This window comes from Lissotriton vulgaris, chromosome 7, assembly GCF_964263255.1.
Source record: "Lissotriton vulgaris chromosome 7, aLisVul1.2, whole genome shotgun sequence".
In the NCBI taxonomy this organism is placed as follows: Eukaryota; Metazoa; Chordata; class Amphibia; order Caudata; family Salamandridae; genus Lissotriton; species Lissotriton vulgaris.
Window position 1 is genome coordinate 69,013,239 of NC_141695.1, and position 19,793 is coordinate 69,033,031.

At 45.7% G+C, this 19,793-nt stretch overlaps 1 protein-coding gene across 1 annotated transcript; it reads right to left on the reverse strand.

Moving 5' to 3' along the window:
- Window positions 1-17,447: 17,447 nt before the first annotated feature.
- LOC147700761 (olfactory receptor 5V1-like) lies at window positions 17,448-18,368 on the reverse strand. The gene has a single exon (XM_086929222.1). It carries the CDS (start codon window positions 18,366-18,368, stop codon window positions 17,448-17,450), a length of 921 nt encoding a protein of 306 aa, XP_086785348.1.
- Window positions 18,369-19,793: the final 1,425 nt, after the last annotated feature.

Here is a 19,793-nt window from a genome sequence, read left to right on the forward strand (position 1 = left end):
GGCAAGTTTCAGAGTGCCACATAGGTTGGTGACACACTAAGTGCTGCTGGCCATCTGGTAGCATTTAAATTACAGGCCCTGGCTATAGGATATCCCAATCTACAAAAGACTTATAAGTAAATTAAATATGCCAATTATTTGTGTGTCATCCAAACCATGTTTACAGGAGTGAGCACAATTTTTTTACCACTGCTGTTAAAGTGGTAAAGTATCCCAGAGTCCTAAAGCCAACAAAAACAAATTCAGCAAAATTGGAAGCAAGAAGGGAAAGTTTGGAGGAAGCTATCCTAACCTCCGAGGAGTTCTACTCACTAAGGCAGTAGAACCTGGGGACATATTATCAAGCACTGCATTAAAACTATCTCCGCTTTAGCGGCAGAAAATTGCTGCTAAAGCAGCGATAATGGTCGTGATAATATGCCCTTTAGAATTCCAATAGAAGCCTATGTTTACACCAGAACATTGGCTTCTATTGGAACTCCCAAGGGGATATTATCTAGCCCATTATCGCGGCTTTAGCGGCAGTTTTCTGCTGCTCAAGTGGCGATCATTTTAACAATGTTTCTTGATAATAGGCCCTCTTGAGAGAACATCAACATTGGCGTGGGCTACCCACAGTAAAGGCCATTCCCTGTAAGAAGATGAGCCACCTCAACAATTTTGGCTTCTCACCCCTCATTTGTATTAGCCACCTGAGGGCCCTGTGATCTGTCTGAATCTGGAAGTGAGCCCAAAACAAGTATGGTCTCAGCTTCTTCAGTGCCCAGACTCCAGCAAAGGCTTCTCTCTCAATAGAACTCCACCTTTATTCCATGGGAAGCAACCTCCTAGAGAAGAAATGGACAGGTTAGTCTAGGCCCTCATCATTTAGCCGTTAAAGAACTGCCCCTATTCCATACTCTGAAGTATCAGTTTGTACAAAGAATTCACTGGAAAAGTCAGGGTCGTTGAGCACAGGGGCTGAGCACATGGCCTGTTTTAGAGAGTCAAATGCATTCTGGCATGCCTATGTCTAAATCACATTTCTTGACTGCTTCTTAGAACTATGGTGTCATATTCCTTGACAACCCTCATGTAATATCCTGTGAGGCCTGGGAAAGCTATCACTTCAGTTAGAGCCTCTGGGGCTTCCAGGCCATGTTGGTCTCTATATTGGCTGGAGGTGCTCCATCTTAACCCTGCCTACCAGGTGTCCTAAGCATGGCACAGACCCCTGCTCTTTCTGGCTCTTACTGGCCTTGATAGTCAGGCCAGCTTTCGGCAGGGCCTGAAGCACTTCCTTCAGGTCAGAAAGGGGATCCTTCCAGCTGGTACTGAAGACAGCTATGTCATTCAAGTAAGCAGCCCTGAAGATCTCTATATTTGCCAAAATATGGTTCCCTAGCCTCTAGAACGTGGCACAGGCATTTTTCAATCCAAAGCTCATCACTCTGAATTGGGAGTGGAGAAGACTGACCCCTCCTTGATCCTTCAGTTAGGGCAATCTACCAGTACCCTGTAGTCAGATCAACGTTACTCCTGAATATAGCAGCCCCTAACCTATCAATTAGCTCATCAGACCAGGGTATGCATTGTACATCAGTCTTGGTGAGTAAGTGGAGCCCCCTGTAATCCACAAAGAACTGGAATTCTGGGGTAGTACCCGATGGAGTAGCTTATGGTACCAGCACCAGAGGGCTGGACCAGAGCTACTGGAGGACTCAATAACTCCCAATTCCAACATCTTGGAGACCTCTGCCTTGATGCTGGCCCTCACTTTTTCAGAAAAGCTTGTATATTTTGTTTTTGACAGGGAGGTTGTCTCCCATGTCAATGTCATGGGTACACAAATGTGTAATCCCAGGAGTGAGGGAAAACAGAGAGGAGAGCTGTCCCAACAAATTGTGACAGTTCCTCTGATGTCCTGAAGTCAGTGTAGAGGATAAGTTTACACCTTCCACTGACCCATCCTTCTTACACTTTCCACTGACCCATCCTCTTTGTGGATGGTAGGATGTCAGGGAGATGTTCACTCCTCTTCTCTTCCTTCAGACAATCTGTCACCAACAACATGGTGACCTCAGACCTTCCAATTTACCGTTTGAGACTGTTGATATGGAGAACCCTCTGGGATGTCTGGTGGGCTTGAGGTCCAACTCATTCCTCTCAACAATCTCATAGGGCCCAGTCCAATGGTCTTGGTGCACCCATAGGCCCCATAGGCCCCATCACCCAAACTTTTTGTGCACGTTGAAATTCCACAGGGGTTGCTGTGTGGTCATACCACTGCCTCATTACCTCCTGGCTGGCCTCCAAGTGTTCAGGAACTGGCTTTCAAAACTTGGCCATATAGCATGTAGGTAACTAAATCCTGAGGAGGTTTCTTGGGAGCATGGTCCCACTCTTTGCTGACCAGGCTGAGAGGTCACCTTACCAGGTGTACATACAGAAGTTCAAAGGGGCTAAATCCAACCCTTTCTTTAGCACCTACCTGTAAGCAAAGAGCAGGCATGGTAAGAATGTGTCTCACTTATGTCTCATGGGCTCAGGTGTGCCCTTGTTCATGCCCTGGAGGGTCTTGTTGACCCACCTGAAAGCTGTTGAGGGTTGTTGCTGGACCCGCGCTCTCCACACTGACCTGCTGCTGGGCTGTGCTCCTTGCCTCTGCTCCTCGCCGCACCCGCTCCGCGGGTGCCGCTTCGCGGCTTGCTCGAGGGAAAGGTGAAGGCTGCGCGCTGTGTCTGGGAGGCGCCAGGAAGGACAAACTTGCCGGCGCTAAGCAGGGACTCAGAAGACCAGGAGTCCCTGCTTCCCCAGGGCTGTGAGCGGATGCGCCCACCTTCAGACACGCCCCCGCCTACAACGCCCACTACTTAGCAAGCAGCCTGACGCTCAGCGGGACGCGAGCAGGACGCTGAGCGAAGCCCGAGCAAAGGGCGGGCAGTCTGTGGCAGTCAGGGGCTGTCAGAGGCTGGGCTGGGCCACGTCCCTTTCTTTCCTACCAGCCGTGAGGACATACGCCCGGTGCCTGTCCCCGTTCTGTTGCTCAAACCATGTCTACCCGTTCAGGAAAGCCTCTCAGGAGCAAAGTTGAAAGAGGATCAAATGCCGCGAGTCCTGTCATAGGAACAATGGACCGTTTTATCACCAGGGTAGCGGCGGTGATTGAAAAGGAGATCGCTATGTCTGAGCGGCGTCTATCTGAAGTTTACCTCCCCTCAAGACGCTCATCCTTGGGGGCAGTCGCCCAGTCGCTCACACCAGCCATCGTCCGGGTTCAAACAGGTACCCCTCCTAGTGTGGTCAACGTTCCCTCAGACCCCCCCCCCAGTTGATTGGTATAGAGCAAAATATAGATAGGCTGGAAAATCTGGCCGCTCTTCTACCTATAGTTACAGTGGAAGACGGTGGCCCTAGTAACTTGTCCACATCATTACCACCTATTCCCACAAGTGATGTCACCAGAGATCCTGAGTCCCCGAAATCGCTTGCACCCCCCACAGTTATATCAGATGGGAAGTTAGTTGGGGCTTCACCTAACACCGAAACTCCTGATATTAGGCAGGAGTGTCTGCCCTTAGGTAAAAAGCCGTGTAAACGCAAAAAGGGTAGGCTAGTGAGACAGGCCGCCCTTTACCAAAGAGTAAGGAAGTCTCCTGTATCTAGTACGAGATCTACAAGGGGTGTCCCTATGCTGAACGAAACCGACATAGAAGGGGATGTTCTGATCTCTCCCAAGGGGTCACACCCAGCCAAGGTCTCAAAGCCACCTGATTTAGTAACAGTTGAAAATATTCTGGAGAAGGTATATACCCTCTTGAAACCGTTACTAGCACAAGTCAAGGGTTTAGGGGAGAGGATTGACAAACTAGAGCAGTCAACCCTGGACGGGGTTCACTCACTCAAAACAACAATTAAACAAACAACTAGAGTGACTGAAAATAAGGATTTGGGTGCAAAGGGGAATGAACAACCAGCTCAGAGAGGCCCTAAGCCCCTAATATCTCAAAACAAAGCTGTTCCTAATAGTCCAGTAATCCCAACTCCTAAATCTACTCCCCATCCCAAAGCAGGCCCAAGTCACAAGGGACCATCAACACATATAGAGCCTGATAAAAATAAGCCCAAGCCTCTTCCACAAAAGCAGCAACAGATAACTAGTGGTAAAAAGGAAGTCCAACAAAAACCAGAGGGGAGTAGCAAACCCAGCGGTTTAAAGACAGGGAAAGCCCCTAGGCCTGTAACCCAACATTCTGCCCCATCTACCTCCCCACCGGCCCCCAGTAATCCAGCACGACGGATCCCCCTGATTAACCTCCCACCAGACTGTCAACCTTTTGTTGCTGTCATGGTTAATGTGCCCCCCCCTAAAGGAAGGCCAGTTGGAAAACCATCAATCACTCAAGAACAAGTGTATCCACTGGCTGAAGGCAAACAAGCCAATCCCCCTGGGTGTGGACGGCATTATCCTAAGTGTCCGCAGAGTGGGATGGGTAGGGCAAGGGAAAAAAATGCAGGAGGGGGATTGTGTAATCATAAACTTCCAAGACCCCAGAGTAGTACCATCCATTTGTACTCCTATCAAAAATATGGGGGCCCCGGGGGTTAAACTGGTAGATCTTTCGTATTTTTACCCTAGGCACCTTGTTAGCCCAAATGGAGGAAGTGTAAGTTCCCCCAATTTTGGTCAAAACTGGGCTGGGGTTGTAGGGGGCAATAGGGAGAACCAAATGTGGGCAATAGGCCCCTGCTGACTGGAAACAGTGAGCAGAGAAGACCCAGTACGAGCACCACCCACCCAAACAAACCTTGCAAGTGGGATGGGAGACTCTATAGCCATTCCACAAGATCCCTGTTCTCCTCGGATATTTAGGAGGAGTTCTATAGATAGGGGCATTCAGGCGCCCAGCGACCCTCCAGCTGTGACGGACCTAGTCTTTAAAGTTTTCAGCTGGAATGTCGCAGGGATTGCAGGAAAACTGTCTCTTCCGGATTTTACTGCATGGGTTGATGAGCACTCCTTGTGCCTCTTCCAGGAAACATGGAGCTTGGTGCCGGTCCATAGGGTGGGATTTTCCTCCTATTCCTCCCCTGCGCGAGTCTCGGAATCTGGGAGAGGGCGACCTTCGGGCGGCCTTCTCATCTGGGTCGCGGCTTCTCTAAACTGCAGAGTAGTGGACTTTCCCGCAGGTTCCCCGGACAGACAAAATATCACCCTTATAGATCAAAGGGGAAGAATTGTTTTAAACGTCTATAATGTGTATGCCCGGGGTACAAAGGGTGGGAGAAAGTCTCCAGTAATAGCTCTCCTCGAGACCCTGCTAAACAACACCCCATATAAGACACCCACTTTGGTTGCAGGTGATATGAACTGCACGTTCGAACTCTTGGGCTCGGACGTTTCCCTCGACCAAGATGAAGAGGATGCTAGGCGGGGGATCCCGGCACTGGACATCCCACCGATTAAAAGGTGGACAGAGGTGGCGCTCCAGATATACTCCCTGAGTCTTGAATTTAACCTAAGGGCAGCGAATGGGAGGACTTCCTCGGATAGGGGGGGTGCCCACACCTACAATAGACCAGGGCACACCTCTAGGCTGGATTATATTCTAATAGATGTGTGCTTATGGTCTTATGTAAGGGACATGCAGGTGGTCCCTTCGACAGAAAGTGATCATAACTCACTCTTCCTAAAAATGGAACAGTGGTGGCAACCCTTAAGGAGGGCCAACATTAACCTGGCACCCGTACCACCAGATGAATCAGAAGTCTCCCCATGTGGTAGAAGAATAAAATGGGCGAAACTGGTTTTATCCAAGGCAAAGGTTGGGGAAATTCAATCCCATCTAAACCATGCGGTAACATCCCTCGGGACCTCCCTAGAAGGGGTGGGTAAAGCGAGTGGGTTTTTTGTCTCCCTGATTGAAGCCTTAACCAACGTGTTTACCCTGTATCCTAAAAAGTCGGGCAATAAAGGAACTAAAAAAAGAGTTGATGGTTGGTACACCCAAGCATGTAGGGGCCACAAGGCAAAGTTAGTTGAGGCGATTAAATCCAAATCCCAAAGTATGATCCAGGAAGCAAGGAAGGCCTAAAAAAAGTCCCTTAATTTAGCTAAAAGGGAGTGGGAAGATAAATATTGGGAAGACCTACTACAGGCTAGCAAAATCAGGGATTCAGGGGCCTTTTGGAATCTCATAAGTAAACGGAGTAAATCCGACGCAGCCATGAGACCCTGCAACATCCCGCCTCAAAGCTGGGTAAAACACTTTGGGTCCCTATACCTCCCTCCAGATGGGGAACTGTCCGTGGGGAGGGACCTCACACTAGCAATTGAACCTCATGCCTATGACCTCTTCACTCCCTTAGAGATCGAGGGGGTTATAGGCTGGGTAGCACCGCGCAAGGCACCGGGCCCGGACGGCCTTCCGGGTGACTCATGAGGGCTTACCCAGCGGAATGGGGAAGGATCATAGCAGCTCTCCTAAATGATATTATGAGGGGAGGAGTAGTGCCAGAATCCTGGAAAGGGGCGGTGGTGGTCCCGATTTACAAAAAAGGGTGTAGGGAGACCCCGGGCAACTATCGCCCCATAAGTCTGATAGACTCCACCCAAAAGATAGCTGGTAAAGCTATCCTTGGTAGGATTCTCCATTGGGTGGAGGAGAATAAAATCCTATCAGACTTCCAGGCAGGTTTCCGGGCTGGTATGGGGACAATAGAGCAGGTGTTTAGGCTGTCCCTTTTGGGGTGGAAGGTGGTGGAACTAGGCAAGGGTAGTCTTTATTTAGCCTTTATAGACTTGAAGACTGCCTTTGACCTAGTCCCCCGGGAAGAGCTTTGGAGGGTGCTTCATGAGTTGGGATTACCACCTTACATCTTGTCCCTTCTCATAAGCCTTCATGCCCACACCTTTGCACAGGTCCGTTGGGGTAAAAACGGAGAGCTCACTGAGAAGATACCAGTGTCCAGGGGCGTAAGACAGGGCTGCGTCTTGGCGCCCACCCTATTCTCACTATATCTGAATGGGGTGGTAAAACATCTTCAACAAGAACCAGCCGACGCCCCCTGTCTTGGAGGTGTCCGCATCCCAACCCTGCTTTTTGCGGATGACACGCTCCTGATCTCGAAGACCCCACAAGGCCTGCAGAAATTACTAACACGATTCCAGGAGTTCTGTGCTGCAAAAGGGTTAATAATAAATGTGGACAAAACGAAATACTTAGTTGTAAATCCACCTAAAAAATTGGGCCGCCCACCTACACTTAATTCTATTCCCCTAGAGAAAGTAGCCAAATTCGACTACCTTGGTATCCGGATTACGGATAGGATGACTTGGGCAAACCATATTGATAAAATGGTTCTTAATCATAGGAGAGTAGGAGGAGCTCTCATGAGGGAATACAGGGCCTCAACTAGGAGATCACTTACCCCAGTACTCGACATCTACAAGGCCAAAGTAGCGACATCAGCCTTGTATGGGGCTGAACTGTGGGGCCACTGCCGATTGGATGCCCTGGTGACAGCGGAGAGCAAGCTTTTAAAATCTTTCATCTCTGTTCCACTGAGCACACCATCAGTACCAGTGTGGATGGACATGGGATGTAAAAACATCAAAGACCAGGCCCAGCTTCGCCCGCTCCTGTTGTGGACACGGATTTGGAGGAGCGAAGAATTAAAATCCTATGCTGATGCCCTGGGAGATATAATGAGCCAGGGGGGTTGGGCTAAGATAAGATGGTTAAGTGACACCAAAAAACTTTTGGAGAATATCGGCCTAGGAGATTGCTGGTCATCTCGTTCAGCCCCTCCAAAAGAAGTTGTCAAGGCGCTTTATTGGAAATGGACTGCGGAGCGTCTAATTACAAACTCCAACCACTGCAGGTCCACTGCCGCCTTTCTACAAATTAAAGACACTGTGGCCTTTGAACCCTACCTGGACTTGATCACTCTCCCCTTTGACCGAGCTCTTTATTTTAAATTTAGAGTTGGTTCCCTCCCGCTAGGTGCTCTGGTATCGAAATGGTCACTAGCGGCCCGTACTTCTCCTAACTGTGCATGTTGCCCGAGTAAGGTTGAGTCCATTGCGCATGTCTTATTTGAATGCCCGGATTACGCAAGGCCTAGGAGTCTCTGGCTGAAACCACTCTGCCGAAATATGGGCACACGTAGTCATTTAGTAGCCTTGCGTATCCTAAGCACGGACACTTCCCCCCCTATTGTGTGCGGAACAGCTACATTTTTAAAGCAGGTTTGGCTTATACGATGTAAGAGATTGTCAGTAGCTGTTTAATTCTCTTTTTAGTTAATTTATCAACGGTCTTTTACGTCCTTTTATCTCTTTTAATATTTTATACTGACTTCTTGTGGCAATGATTTTTTTGTACATTATATTGATTGCATTATAAATGTGCTTATAAGATATCTTGCATATCGAATAAAAGCTTATGACTGACTGACAGAATATTTCAAAAAGCACATTGGCTTGTGGATGGAAGGTTGTGGAAAAATGTAAGTAACTCCACACTCCTTCCACATTGACTGCATTTAAGCAGGCAATTCATTTTTGGCCATGTCAGCCACCACTTATTTGGGGAGAACCGCTCTGGTAAAAATCTGCAATAGGGCCTTAGCCAATGCAGGTGAAGGTGCGTCTCTCAGGGAAATGGCCTCTGAGTATCTTGTGGCATGATCCACCAGGACCAGGATAAACCTGTTGCCAGAGGCTGTCTGGGGATCTATGGGCCCTACAATGTTGATGCCCACTCTTTCTAAAGATTCTGAGGAGCTTTCAGCTTCTGCCCAGTCCTCCCGCTGGCCTGGCAGTTCAAGCAAGTCAAGCTGAATGTATCCGAGGAAATCTTTATTGGGGACGAAAAAGTGGGGAACAAGCATGTAAAGGTCTTGGCCTACCCCAGATGTCCTTCAAAGGCTATTTCTTGAGCTGGCTCCAGTCAGAAGGTCCTCTAGCATTGTAAAACTACCAGTACTCTACCCGCCCCATACACATGTGCCTTAGGCTGACTATATAGCCAGCCCTCCTCACAATAGAAGCAGTGATTTCCAGAGGCATCACCAGCTTCCAAGGCTTCAGCCTGTTGCCTTATGCTGTCCAGAATTGAGCAGACTGTTTGTGCCTTACAGAACTCCTCCATGGTCGGTCCTTCTTCTGCTTGCAATCCAGCATTTTCAGGCAGATCAACAAGAAAGGCAATGTCCTCAACCGGTAGGTTCCGGGGCAACCTCCTCTTGTGCCCCATCTACCTCATCTGAGATACATCCGGGGGCTGATTTCCTGTGCCCACTACTCTTCCCTCTTCTGGTAGCTGCCTAGGCCATATTTCCAGACTCCAGAATTCCTTGACTCCCTTCCTGGGCAGCCATGGACCTGGTGGCGGCACAAATCCATACAGGCAACCCTAATATTTCCAGGTGTGACTTGAGCTGCACTTCCTTCCAGGTAGTTTACTCAACATCATTCCTAAACAAAAAATCCACAAGCATGGCTTCACTCACATCAAATTTCAGAAGACCTGAGATACCACCACCCAAATGTAACAAGAGCCACATGGTAGTGACTTTCCTGATAGTTTGCTACTACAACCTGGTAGAATATATTGGGTAGAATCTGCTCTTGGACCACCAGCTGACTCCTGACTGTCATCATAATGGCTCCTGTGTCCCTTCGAGCCACAAATCTCCATGCTATTGTTGGTGAATGACTGTATTTGAAGGCATGCAGGTTTTAGACACCATGTTCACCTCACCCAGGTACACTAGGGTAACCCCACTGACTTCCTCCCCCCACTGACTGGGACAAACCCATCCCCAAGCACTTCACTATCCAAATCTGGTGTCTTTAATATTCCAGTGCAGGATATGCCATTGAGATCACCCTTGTAATGCACATACTCATAGCACTTTGGGGTTTCATTCTGTTTCTTATCAGAAAAGTATTTCTTATGGTGGCCAGATTGTGACTGAGACCTTTTGCCGTGAGAACCATTTTAGGGGCCTTGAGAGAACTCCTTCTTTTCATCTGTCCCCTCTTTCTTCTGGTGGAAAACCTGTACCACTATTTTGGAGTTCCTCTAGATGCATTCTTAGACACTCTGGTGCTGACCCAGATGCACGCCTCCTCAGCAATCTTCCTGGGGTAAGTCAGCTTGCTATCAACCAGGTTTTGGCCCAGCTCTGCAAAATAAATATCAAGCATGTGCTTTCTCAGAATTAGGTTGTATAGCACAGTGTAATCGTCTACTTTGTTGCTCCTCGCCAAGCCCTCAGTGCCTTGCTGAAATAATCTAGAAAGTCCACTCAGGTCTGTGAGGGGAAGTATGTGGCTGCCCCTGAGCTTCTGTCAGAACCTCTCAGGGGACAACCCAAATTTACTGACAAGTATGGCCTTCATGGGATTGCACTGTGTCTGGTCTTTTACCTCTAGTGCTAGGATGGTGTCCCTCCGCTAGGGGTGGGGGGAATTTGCGTAATCTCGTTATGCAAATCTCTGCGAAACGGTAAAAAATCTCTGCAAACACGCTGTATTGCTTATTCACGATGCTTTTTTACTGTTCACAATCGCTGTTTGCGTGCTCTGGGGGAAATATCTTGTGAACACGCATTTTGAGGAAGCGAACAACCAAAAAGTTTGCAAAGTCGTGGAATCAGATTTTTGGGCAATTTCCTGTTCTCCACGGAACGCAAAATGACCCAAGTTCCACAAATTCTGCAAGCGGAACGGAATTTGCTGTCCAGGCCTACCCTCCGCAATGCAGGCATGTTCCATCAGACGCTACCCTCCCAGATCTCCTCAAAAACCTTGTGAACCCTTAAAGATAGTTTACATGTTACTTGGCAATGTCATCTCCACCACATAACTGGGTATCAAATACTTTGGTATGCAGACACTTCCTTCTCCAGTTGACACTGCATGTCTGCTGCCACTGTAACTGCTGGAATCAATCTATCTAGGCCTTAAATTCAGCTGCTTGAGAGTAAACTCATGGGCCATCCTTCTTTCCTCCATGGCTGGTCTCTTCTACTGTAAAGCTCACACAGCCTCTGCTGGTTCCTTCCCTAGCTCTAATTTGGCTAGCTCCAGCTACTACTTGAGGTTCACCTCTTCTCTCCTGTCCTCGAGCTCCTGCGAGGACAGGTCTCTGGCAGACACACTGCTCCCTACTCCATCCTGAGCATCAGGGGGATCCATGTCATATCCTGAGGTTGAGCTAGGCTCTCATGGGAGCTCAGGACCCTGATGTGGGTTTTCCTCCTCCTCATACAAAGATAGTGCGTCCTCCTCCTCATTGTTATCTGCCTCATCCTCCTCTGGTGTGGCCTGCCATCTCTATACCGCCTCAAAAGCCCTCAAGACTAAAAAGGAGATCCAGTTTGGAGGCTTTTTTGTCTGCTTTCAATCCTTTTTGCTTGCAGAGTTTCAGCAGCTTAGGTGTACTGAGGGTGTCTAAGTTGCAGGCATCCATATCCATGGTACAAAAAGGAGTTTAGGGCACCTGCATTTGGAAAAAGGGGGGAAAGCAGCCAATTAAAAATGAAGGACGAATTTAAAACTCGTAATGGTCCTAGATGTGGAATAGTAGCATAAAACAAGTCACTGTATGGCACTGCACAAACAAGAGTCCCATCCTCACCACTTATCACCAATGTTTAAAAATTGGGTTCCTGGTTGAAAGGGGTACAGGCACTGGTCGAGCAGTAAGCACACTCCTAGTCATGGTGGGTCAAAAACACACCCTAAGTTAACCTGTGATCACCCTCATGCAGCTTGGCACAGAGCAGTCAGGCTTGACTTGTGAGGCAATGTGTAAAGTATTTGCGCAACACTTCAAACAATAAAAACATGAAAACACCACACAATAAGACTCCATACCAGGTCAGAAAAATAGCTCTTATTTTGATAAATGAAACACAACCAAAACAATAGAAATCCAATAAGTAGTACTTGAGTAATGGATTTTTAAAGAATAAACTATAAAATAGCGCTTAAAAGCAATAAGTGTCGGGACAAAGTCAAAAGTTCAGGCCAACCAAAATTGTACAATAGAGTAAAATATAATACATTGTTAAACTACGCTGGGGGGTGCACAGCTCACAAAGTCCAGGAAGCCAAAGTTATGTCGAAACGTCACTTCTTTATTCGAAAAATTGTTTTGCTATTAAAATCAATCAAATCACGATATCAGCCAACACGTTTCACTCCCACATTGAGAGCTTCCTCAGGGCGCAATAAGTAGCAATCGGTCTGATCGCATTTCCCAAATCAGTGAGTCATTACGATGATGGTGTTACTTCAATTGGAGACAGAACAGAAAATAATAACAGGGCCTGCAGTCGTCCGATTACTCCTGTAAATCTATAATATCAAGTTCCGTTCTAATGACAACTGTAAGAAGGCTGAAAATGGTGTCTCACTGATCCCACACTCTGCAGTTCCAACTATAAACGTCCATAGGCAAGGATTGGCCCTACAGTGACAAAGAAATTCTCCAAAAAGAAAACCCAATTAAATCATGAACAAGTACATCCGGTGCAGTCCAAGGTGATAACTTGCAGTTTCAAGTACCGTTTGCATCACGTTGTGGATGCAAGGGTAGTGGTAACTATAAAAGGTGAGTTCAGACGATATCACGGTCGAATACTAGTCTGGGCGACTGCATGTATTACATCGCGTAGTCCATCGTCCTGGGCCTTAGGTTCCAATAGGATGTTGCGTGTTGTTCCCATGTGCATGAAGCTCTTATTTTGATAAATGAAACACAACCAAAACAATAGAAATCCAATAAGTAGTACTTGAGAAATGGATTTTTAAAGAATAAACTATAAAATAGCGCTTAAAAGCAATAAGTGTCGGGACAAAGTCAAAAGTTCAGGCCAACCACAATGGTACAATAGAGTAAAATTTAATACATTGGCACCAACCTCACAAAAGTCCAATCAGTTGAGGCAGAAATATGCTATTTCAAAGATTTAAGGTAAGTATACTTCCTAAAAGGACAAAGTGTCACTCTGATAACTGATTATGCAAGACCGGGTAAAAGTTACAAGTTCAAGCTCACCACGATCGAATGCAGGTTCCAAGTTAGTCCAGCTGAAAAGGTCACCTTCTAAAATCAAGAGAGAACAAGGGGAGGGGGCTCTGCAGAGAAGGGGCAGCATTGAGGGTGGACGTTGCTGTGGTGCAAAGAACGGGCCGTGCATCACGGATGGTTGTCGTTATAGCACGAAGATCCGGTTGAGCGCCATGGACGGTCGTTGCTGGAGATTCACGTTGGCAGTCGGAGCTGACTGTTGATGCTTTAGGGCAAAGTGCAGGTCTCACATTGCCAGTCATCACCGGTGGTTGCTCTGGCAAGAAGAGTATTGTTCACCGGAGTTCCGCATGGGCAGTAAGATCTTGGTGTGAACAGTTTCATTCACGGTCATGAAGAGCCTAAAACTTCAAGATTTCTCCTTTTCTTGGAGAGAGAGCTCAACTGACAGCCCACCAAGAGTCCAAGACCTGAGGGGTGCCTCTTGGGGATCAGGCAATCACTCCCACAGAGGCCATCACGACTCAGCCAATTCTAATTGCAGGTCCAGGCAGCAGGTCAGCTGGGTAAATGCAGCGAGGACTGTGGAGCTTGTTAAGTCCCTGTAGCTCATAACAGGAGATCAGTAAGCTGACCCTTGACGTCACCTCAGTGTGGGGTTAGAGGTGCAGATACACTTGTCCTCCTCACCAAGCAGGGCAGCAGGTAGCAGGGCAACGGAGTAGCATGGCAGTAGAGTGGAAGTCCTTCTGGCAGCAGAGCAGCACTACAGTCCTTCCTCTGTAGTAGACACAAGTTTAGAGGTGCACTGAAGAGTTGGGTCTGAGGGACCACTGTTTATCCTTGGTGCCAGCTTTGAAGTAGGAGATGTTTCTAAAGGATTCTGCCCCCCAGAGGTACTTGGAATTATCTTCCTCCCTATCGTGGCCTCAGCTTGACTAGTATGAAACCTTTTGTGAGTGTGCTGAGGCAGAGCTTTTGTGATGGCCAAGTTTGGTAGGTGACAGCTGCTCTCTCATCAATACAGAAATAGTCCATTCTGCCAACACCTATTGCCCCTTTGTCTCATTGTCTGTAAGCAATACAGAAAGACTATCTGGCAGCTACAAATAGTATTTTGTCATTTTACCCAGGATATAGGTAACAGGTACCAAAATGTATATGAAAATGCCAACTTTCTATAAGTGCGAGAATCAAGAGGGAGAGAGAGGACCAGAAAGCTAGTCCAGATCCCCGGTTTATATGTCAGTAAATCAAAAAGAGACTAGCTAGAAATGGGGTTAGTATGACATTAATATTGTTATTGTCATAGCGACTCAGTATTGTTTTGCCAATTAGTGGTGGCACCTGTTGGGTGTCTTTAGAAAGCCCTCACCCACCAACCTAGTTGGTGGCATGCTTCATCATCGGGCCCACCCTATTGTGTCACTGGGTGGGCCCGATGATGAAGCATGCCACCAACTAGGTTGGTGGGTGAGGGCTTTCTAAAGACACCCAACAGGTGCCACCACTAATTGGCAAAACAATACTGAGTCGCTATGACAATAACAATATTAACGTCATACTAACCCCATCTCTAGCTAGTCTCTTTTTGATTTACTAACTTTCTATAAGTGGCATTTATAGAACTGCGACTCAAAATCCCACTTTACCATTAAAGTAGGTTTTATGTTGCAATTTTTTAGACACCAAGCATTCCTACTGGCTCCCAAGTGAAAGTTATCACTTATTAAATGTAAGGAAGCAACTCAATGTTATCCTAAGAGAGGGGTAGGCACTGCAGTAATGAAAAAACAATCTAAGATTTTTCACACCACCATGACATGTAAAAATTAGAAATACATGTCCAACACACAGCCCTTGAAAGCCCCACCTCAGCTCCAATCATTAAGGTGTTCAGGACCGTATTACCATCTTCAGTCACTTACATCAGTGAGGCCTTCCCAGGCCAACTCATAAAAACCATCGAAAAACTACACCTAAAGGTCTATAAAAGAGTGTTCACATTGCCTTATTACATCAGAGGATCCTTGGTGAGACTTGAATTTGGCCTGGAGGGTATTGCATGGTCCTCTATTGGGTCTTTTCTAAAGCACTTCCATAGATGTACCTCGGCAATGCCAGGCACGATGAAATTTGTCTGGCAAAATATATTCAAATACAACAACAATCCGTGGTCCACCTACCTAACAACTGTGGCAGCCTCCCTTCACATTGACTTGACCGTCTTGAACATCCCATTACTCACGCACACTGCAGTAAAAAGCATATTGAAAAAACAGATCAAATTCCCCTCAAAGTCTGCAGACTTGGAAAACATGAAGTCCACCCCGCCATTAAGGGCCCTGGCACGATCTTACAACAGCGACAGCCAAGTCGGCCTTCAGGCCCAATCTTATCTCAATTGCAAAATTGGGAAAGCTTGCCTGACCCAAATTCTGTCTGAAAGGATGCTGGCATTACACATTAAAGACTTCAACCCCAAATTACCAATGCTTTCCAAAATAGTCAAGTGCAGACTTTGTGGCTACGAATCTGAAACATTTTTACATCTACTTTGTAGTTGTCTGATGCTGCTGAAGCTTCAGTAAACACTATTAAAGCCAATTTATTTAACCCACGGCATAAGAACATGCAACATTGCAATGAACTGGATTTTTAGTACGATGGTTCCCCTAAATTGGCAAAAATAGGCACATTTCTCAATGTTGTGCAGGACTTCCTTAAAAACACACAACCAAGCATGAAGATGTTCGTGGATTGGCAATTCCCAGCTTCTGCACCTTGGACATTAGACATAGTAATGTTTGACCGCCTTGCACTTGAGTTTTAATATCTGTCATGTATTCACTCTATCTTGCAGTTGATTTTAACACTTTTATTTACTTTTTGTATAAAAGCATTCAAACCATCTTTCTTATAACAGATTTTAAATAGTCAAATATCCTAAATTTAATTAAACTTCTTGTATGCCTAGAATGCGATCTTGGGATACAAAGTGCCAGCTATTGCATGGACCCAACGTTTTCCTTTTTTCTCAGCCTAATATTCCTTTTTTAATGTTTTAAGTAACCTACACAATAAAGTTTGCCTTGACAGATACATGTCCAAGTTTTTAAATACTAAAAAGCAAGGTCAGGTCAAATGGCAGTTTAATACTGCACACACAGGCTTCAAGGCATGACTGAGACATATTTAAAAAAGGTTACTTTAGTGGGTGTTACAACCAATCAATCAGGATTCATAAAGTGTGGCAAATCACCCATGAGGGTCTCAAGGTGCTAGCGGGGAGGGAGGCAGAAAGGATAAAGCAGTAAAAAACAAGGCAGGACAGGGAAAGGGAGGTGAAAGCAGTAACAAATGAGGCAAAATCAGGAGAAAGCACTCGGAAAAACAGGGGACAAGAAGGAGAGAGCAGTACAAAACAAGGAATAAGCAGGAGAAAGCACTGAGAAAGTGGGGGAGATGACAGAAAAAGCAGTAAAAGACGCGGCACAACATGAGAAAGCACTAAGAGAGACCTGGAGGAAGCAAAGCAGTGCTCCAATACAGGAGAACTAGGCCTGGGACTTACTCGTAATCCATGCTGCAGGACCATTATTAGCATTTAATTTATAAGCCATTGGTACATGTAGTACCACTTCACTAGGGACTTAAAAGAAAATTAAATGTGCCAATTGGTGTAAGCCAATTTCCCCATGTTTAAAGGAGAGGGCCCAAGCACTTCAGCACTGGTTAGCAGTAGAAAATTGCTCCAAGTCCAAAAGCCAACAAACATGTTCAGAAAACAAGAGGGTGGTGGTAAACGTTTGGGCATGACCCTGCAAAAATGGTCAAGTCCAACAATACCTTACTTCCATCTCAGCGCATACCAACATACACTCGTTTTAGTGCCCCACAATCATTAAAATTCCACATACAAAAATGATATGCGCCTAAAAGTAAATATATGCGAGGGTTTGCATTTTGATTGTGTCACACGAACTACAGCACTATACTTTGGTAAATTTGGCTCTAAGAGGATGAATTATTCAAAACATTAGGTCAGACTTCTAAATTGTTTCAGTATTCTGTAGGGACACTGAGGCAAATCAAATCTGGCAACATAAGAAGTAGTCAACCTCTCACTGTTGATGAAGAAAGCAATAGCTTTATTTAGATGAGTGAAAGAGACAGTCCTATTAACAAATGACAATTTCTTTATAGTTTGAAGCTTTAATATTGTCAAAAATAAAAATCATATTAGCATTTGGTGGATAATAATGTGATAAACATTACAGCTGCAAATGAATGCATGTCAATAAAGATCACTCTGGGTTCACTGCCTACATTTTAGGAGTCATGTGTAAAAAGTTTGTAATTGCTCAACAATATTGATCTACCAACCATGAACAACTTGCATGTTCTTCTTCAAACAGCTCATCTTCTTATTTTTGTCTTCATCAGGGCATTTTTAAACTCTGTGTTTTTCAGGGTGTAAATAATGGGATTACAAAGTGGAGTGACAGCAATATATGACAAAGAAGAAATCTTGTTGCCTGAATATGTTGATGTTGGCCGCACATAGGTACCAAAAAGAGAACCGTAGAATAAAACAACTACAGTGATGTGTGACACACATGTGGAAAATGCCTTGTGCCTCCCTCCTTTAGATTTAATCTTTAGGATAGATGAGATGATGTTGATATACGAAATAATGATTACATTGAAAGACATTAGTGCCACTATAGTAGCCATTACATAGTTAAGGTTTTCAATTGTGCTTGTACCACTACAGGAAATCTTCAGAAGAGAGGTCACATCACAGAAGTAGTGGTTAATTATGTGTGACTCACAGAAGGAGAGCTGAGAAAGCAATACAGTATGAGGGATTGGGACTAAGAAACTTACTACCCACGTTACCAAAGCGAGTCGGATGCACAAGCAGCTACTCATGACAGATGTGTAACGTAAAGGATTGCAGATGGCAACATATCGATCACAAGCCATTATCGAGAGAAGGATTAATTCTTCAACCACCAAGACCATTAAACAGTACAGCTGCAGCAGGCACTGAGTAAATAAAACCTGTGTGCCTTCCTGGAAAAAATGGGCCAGCATGTGTGGGAAAATGACAGAAACATAACATATATCATTAAAGGACAAATTTATAAGGAAGAAATACATGGGTGTGTGCAGATGGGAGCTGCGGTAAATGGTTGTAATGATTAGAAGGTTTCCTGCCAAAGTTAATAAGTAAATCAGTAAAAAAGCAACAAAGAGGGGAACTTGTAGTTGTGGAAGGTCAGAAAATCCTACAAACAGCATATAATTTTCAGAACTCTGGTTTTCTTCTTTCATTTGTCCAGCGACACAGGAAACTGTGTTTGTAGATAATCTGAAAACAAACATAAACAACATAATTGAAATGATGTAAGCTTGAGGACAAGATTATGCCACATAGGTGAACCAATAACGCACATATGTTAATAGGAGTATTTCAATAGTTAATATATAGCAGATATTACATTGTCAGCAGGGGAGTATTGAAGATCTGACACTGTACTGCAGGTCATGGAATACAATTACAGCAAACCGACATGGACTTTTATTCTTCTAAACTGGTGAATTTAGTTTTATTGGGATGCTTAGAATATGCTATAGAAGTTAAAACTGTGGAGCTGATTCTTAGGGTCCTGTTTTACTTGGAGTTTACACAACTTAGGGCAGCAAACAAAGGTTCATATTTATGGTCAAGACACGCAGTGCAGGACAACAACTTGCTTGCAGGACAGGGAAAGGGCAGGAACTGGCAATATTTAGGTCAATACAGCACATTCATGTCTTTTCCTCTGAGCTGGTGCTCTTTTGTCAGTCTAGCACTAATGCAGTGACCCTTTCACCATGGTGTAAGGTGGCTGTGTTACATGCAGGATTGTTTTTGTGCAGAAAGGGTCACACTGAGGCGTATTCTACAATCTATGTGTGCTGCATAATGCAGCAAATATTGAAAGAAGGAGTAATAAGGAGAACTGAAGATATTTATCCTTCCTAGGCCTCTCCTGGGATGGTGTATCTTTTTGGCTTATCCCAGGTTTATCAGTCCTGGTAAATCTGGGAATGCATCAAAAAACAAAGGGGGATACTTGGAACACCCACGCAGCGACCGTGGAACACATTCCCGGGGCAGAGTAAGGCAATGTGGTGATTTGTGCTGCGTTGCCTTACTCCAGATTTATGGGGCCACTCAGGGCCAAGCAAAGTGGGCTTGCATGGCTTCCTATATCTGACTCAAGATATGGGTCGCTCTTGCACAATGTTGGGTGGTGCAAGAGTGATGAAAACTGGGTTATACATATGGCCGAAAGTTGTTATGCTAGATTGTGTGATCTGGAGAGAGCAGAACTGTGACATATCTACCAAGAAATGGTGGAGTTCTGGTTTCTCCATGGGCTGATGAACTTTGTTCAACCATACACCAATGCAGACACCTTGGAGCAATAGTGCAAGGGTTTCTGTGTAATGCTCTGCATAGTTTATGTGTAGGAAGTGTCCCTTCCTACACAAAAACTATGCTTGCAGGCAACTTCCAGTTTTCATGATGGTTCTACCACCAGGAAAACTGCGGGGGAGAGAAGACAAAGGCCTACACATGTGGCTGCGCACAGGGGGGCATAACATGTGCCCCCCTGTATACATCAGTTCCTGCACAGCATGGACTTTCAACTCCATGCAGTGCAGGAACCTTGTGTGGCATTCCCGTTGCAGTGCCTCTTTTCAAGACAC

Coding starts and splice junctions, on each gene's coding strand:
- LOC147700761 (XM_086929222.1), bottom strand. CDS start 18,368: ATGAAAGAAGAAAACCAGAGTTCTGAAAATTATATGCTGTTTGTAGGA.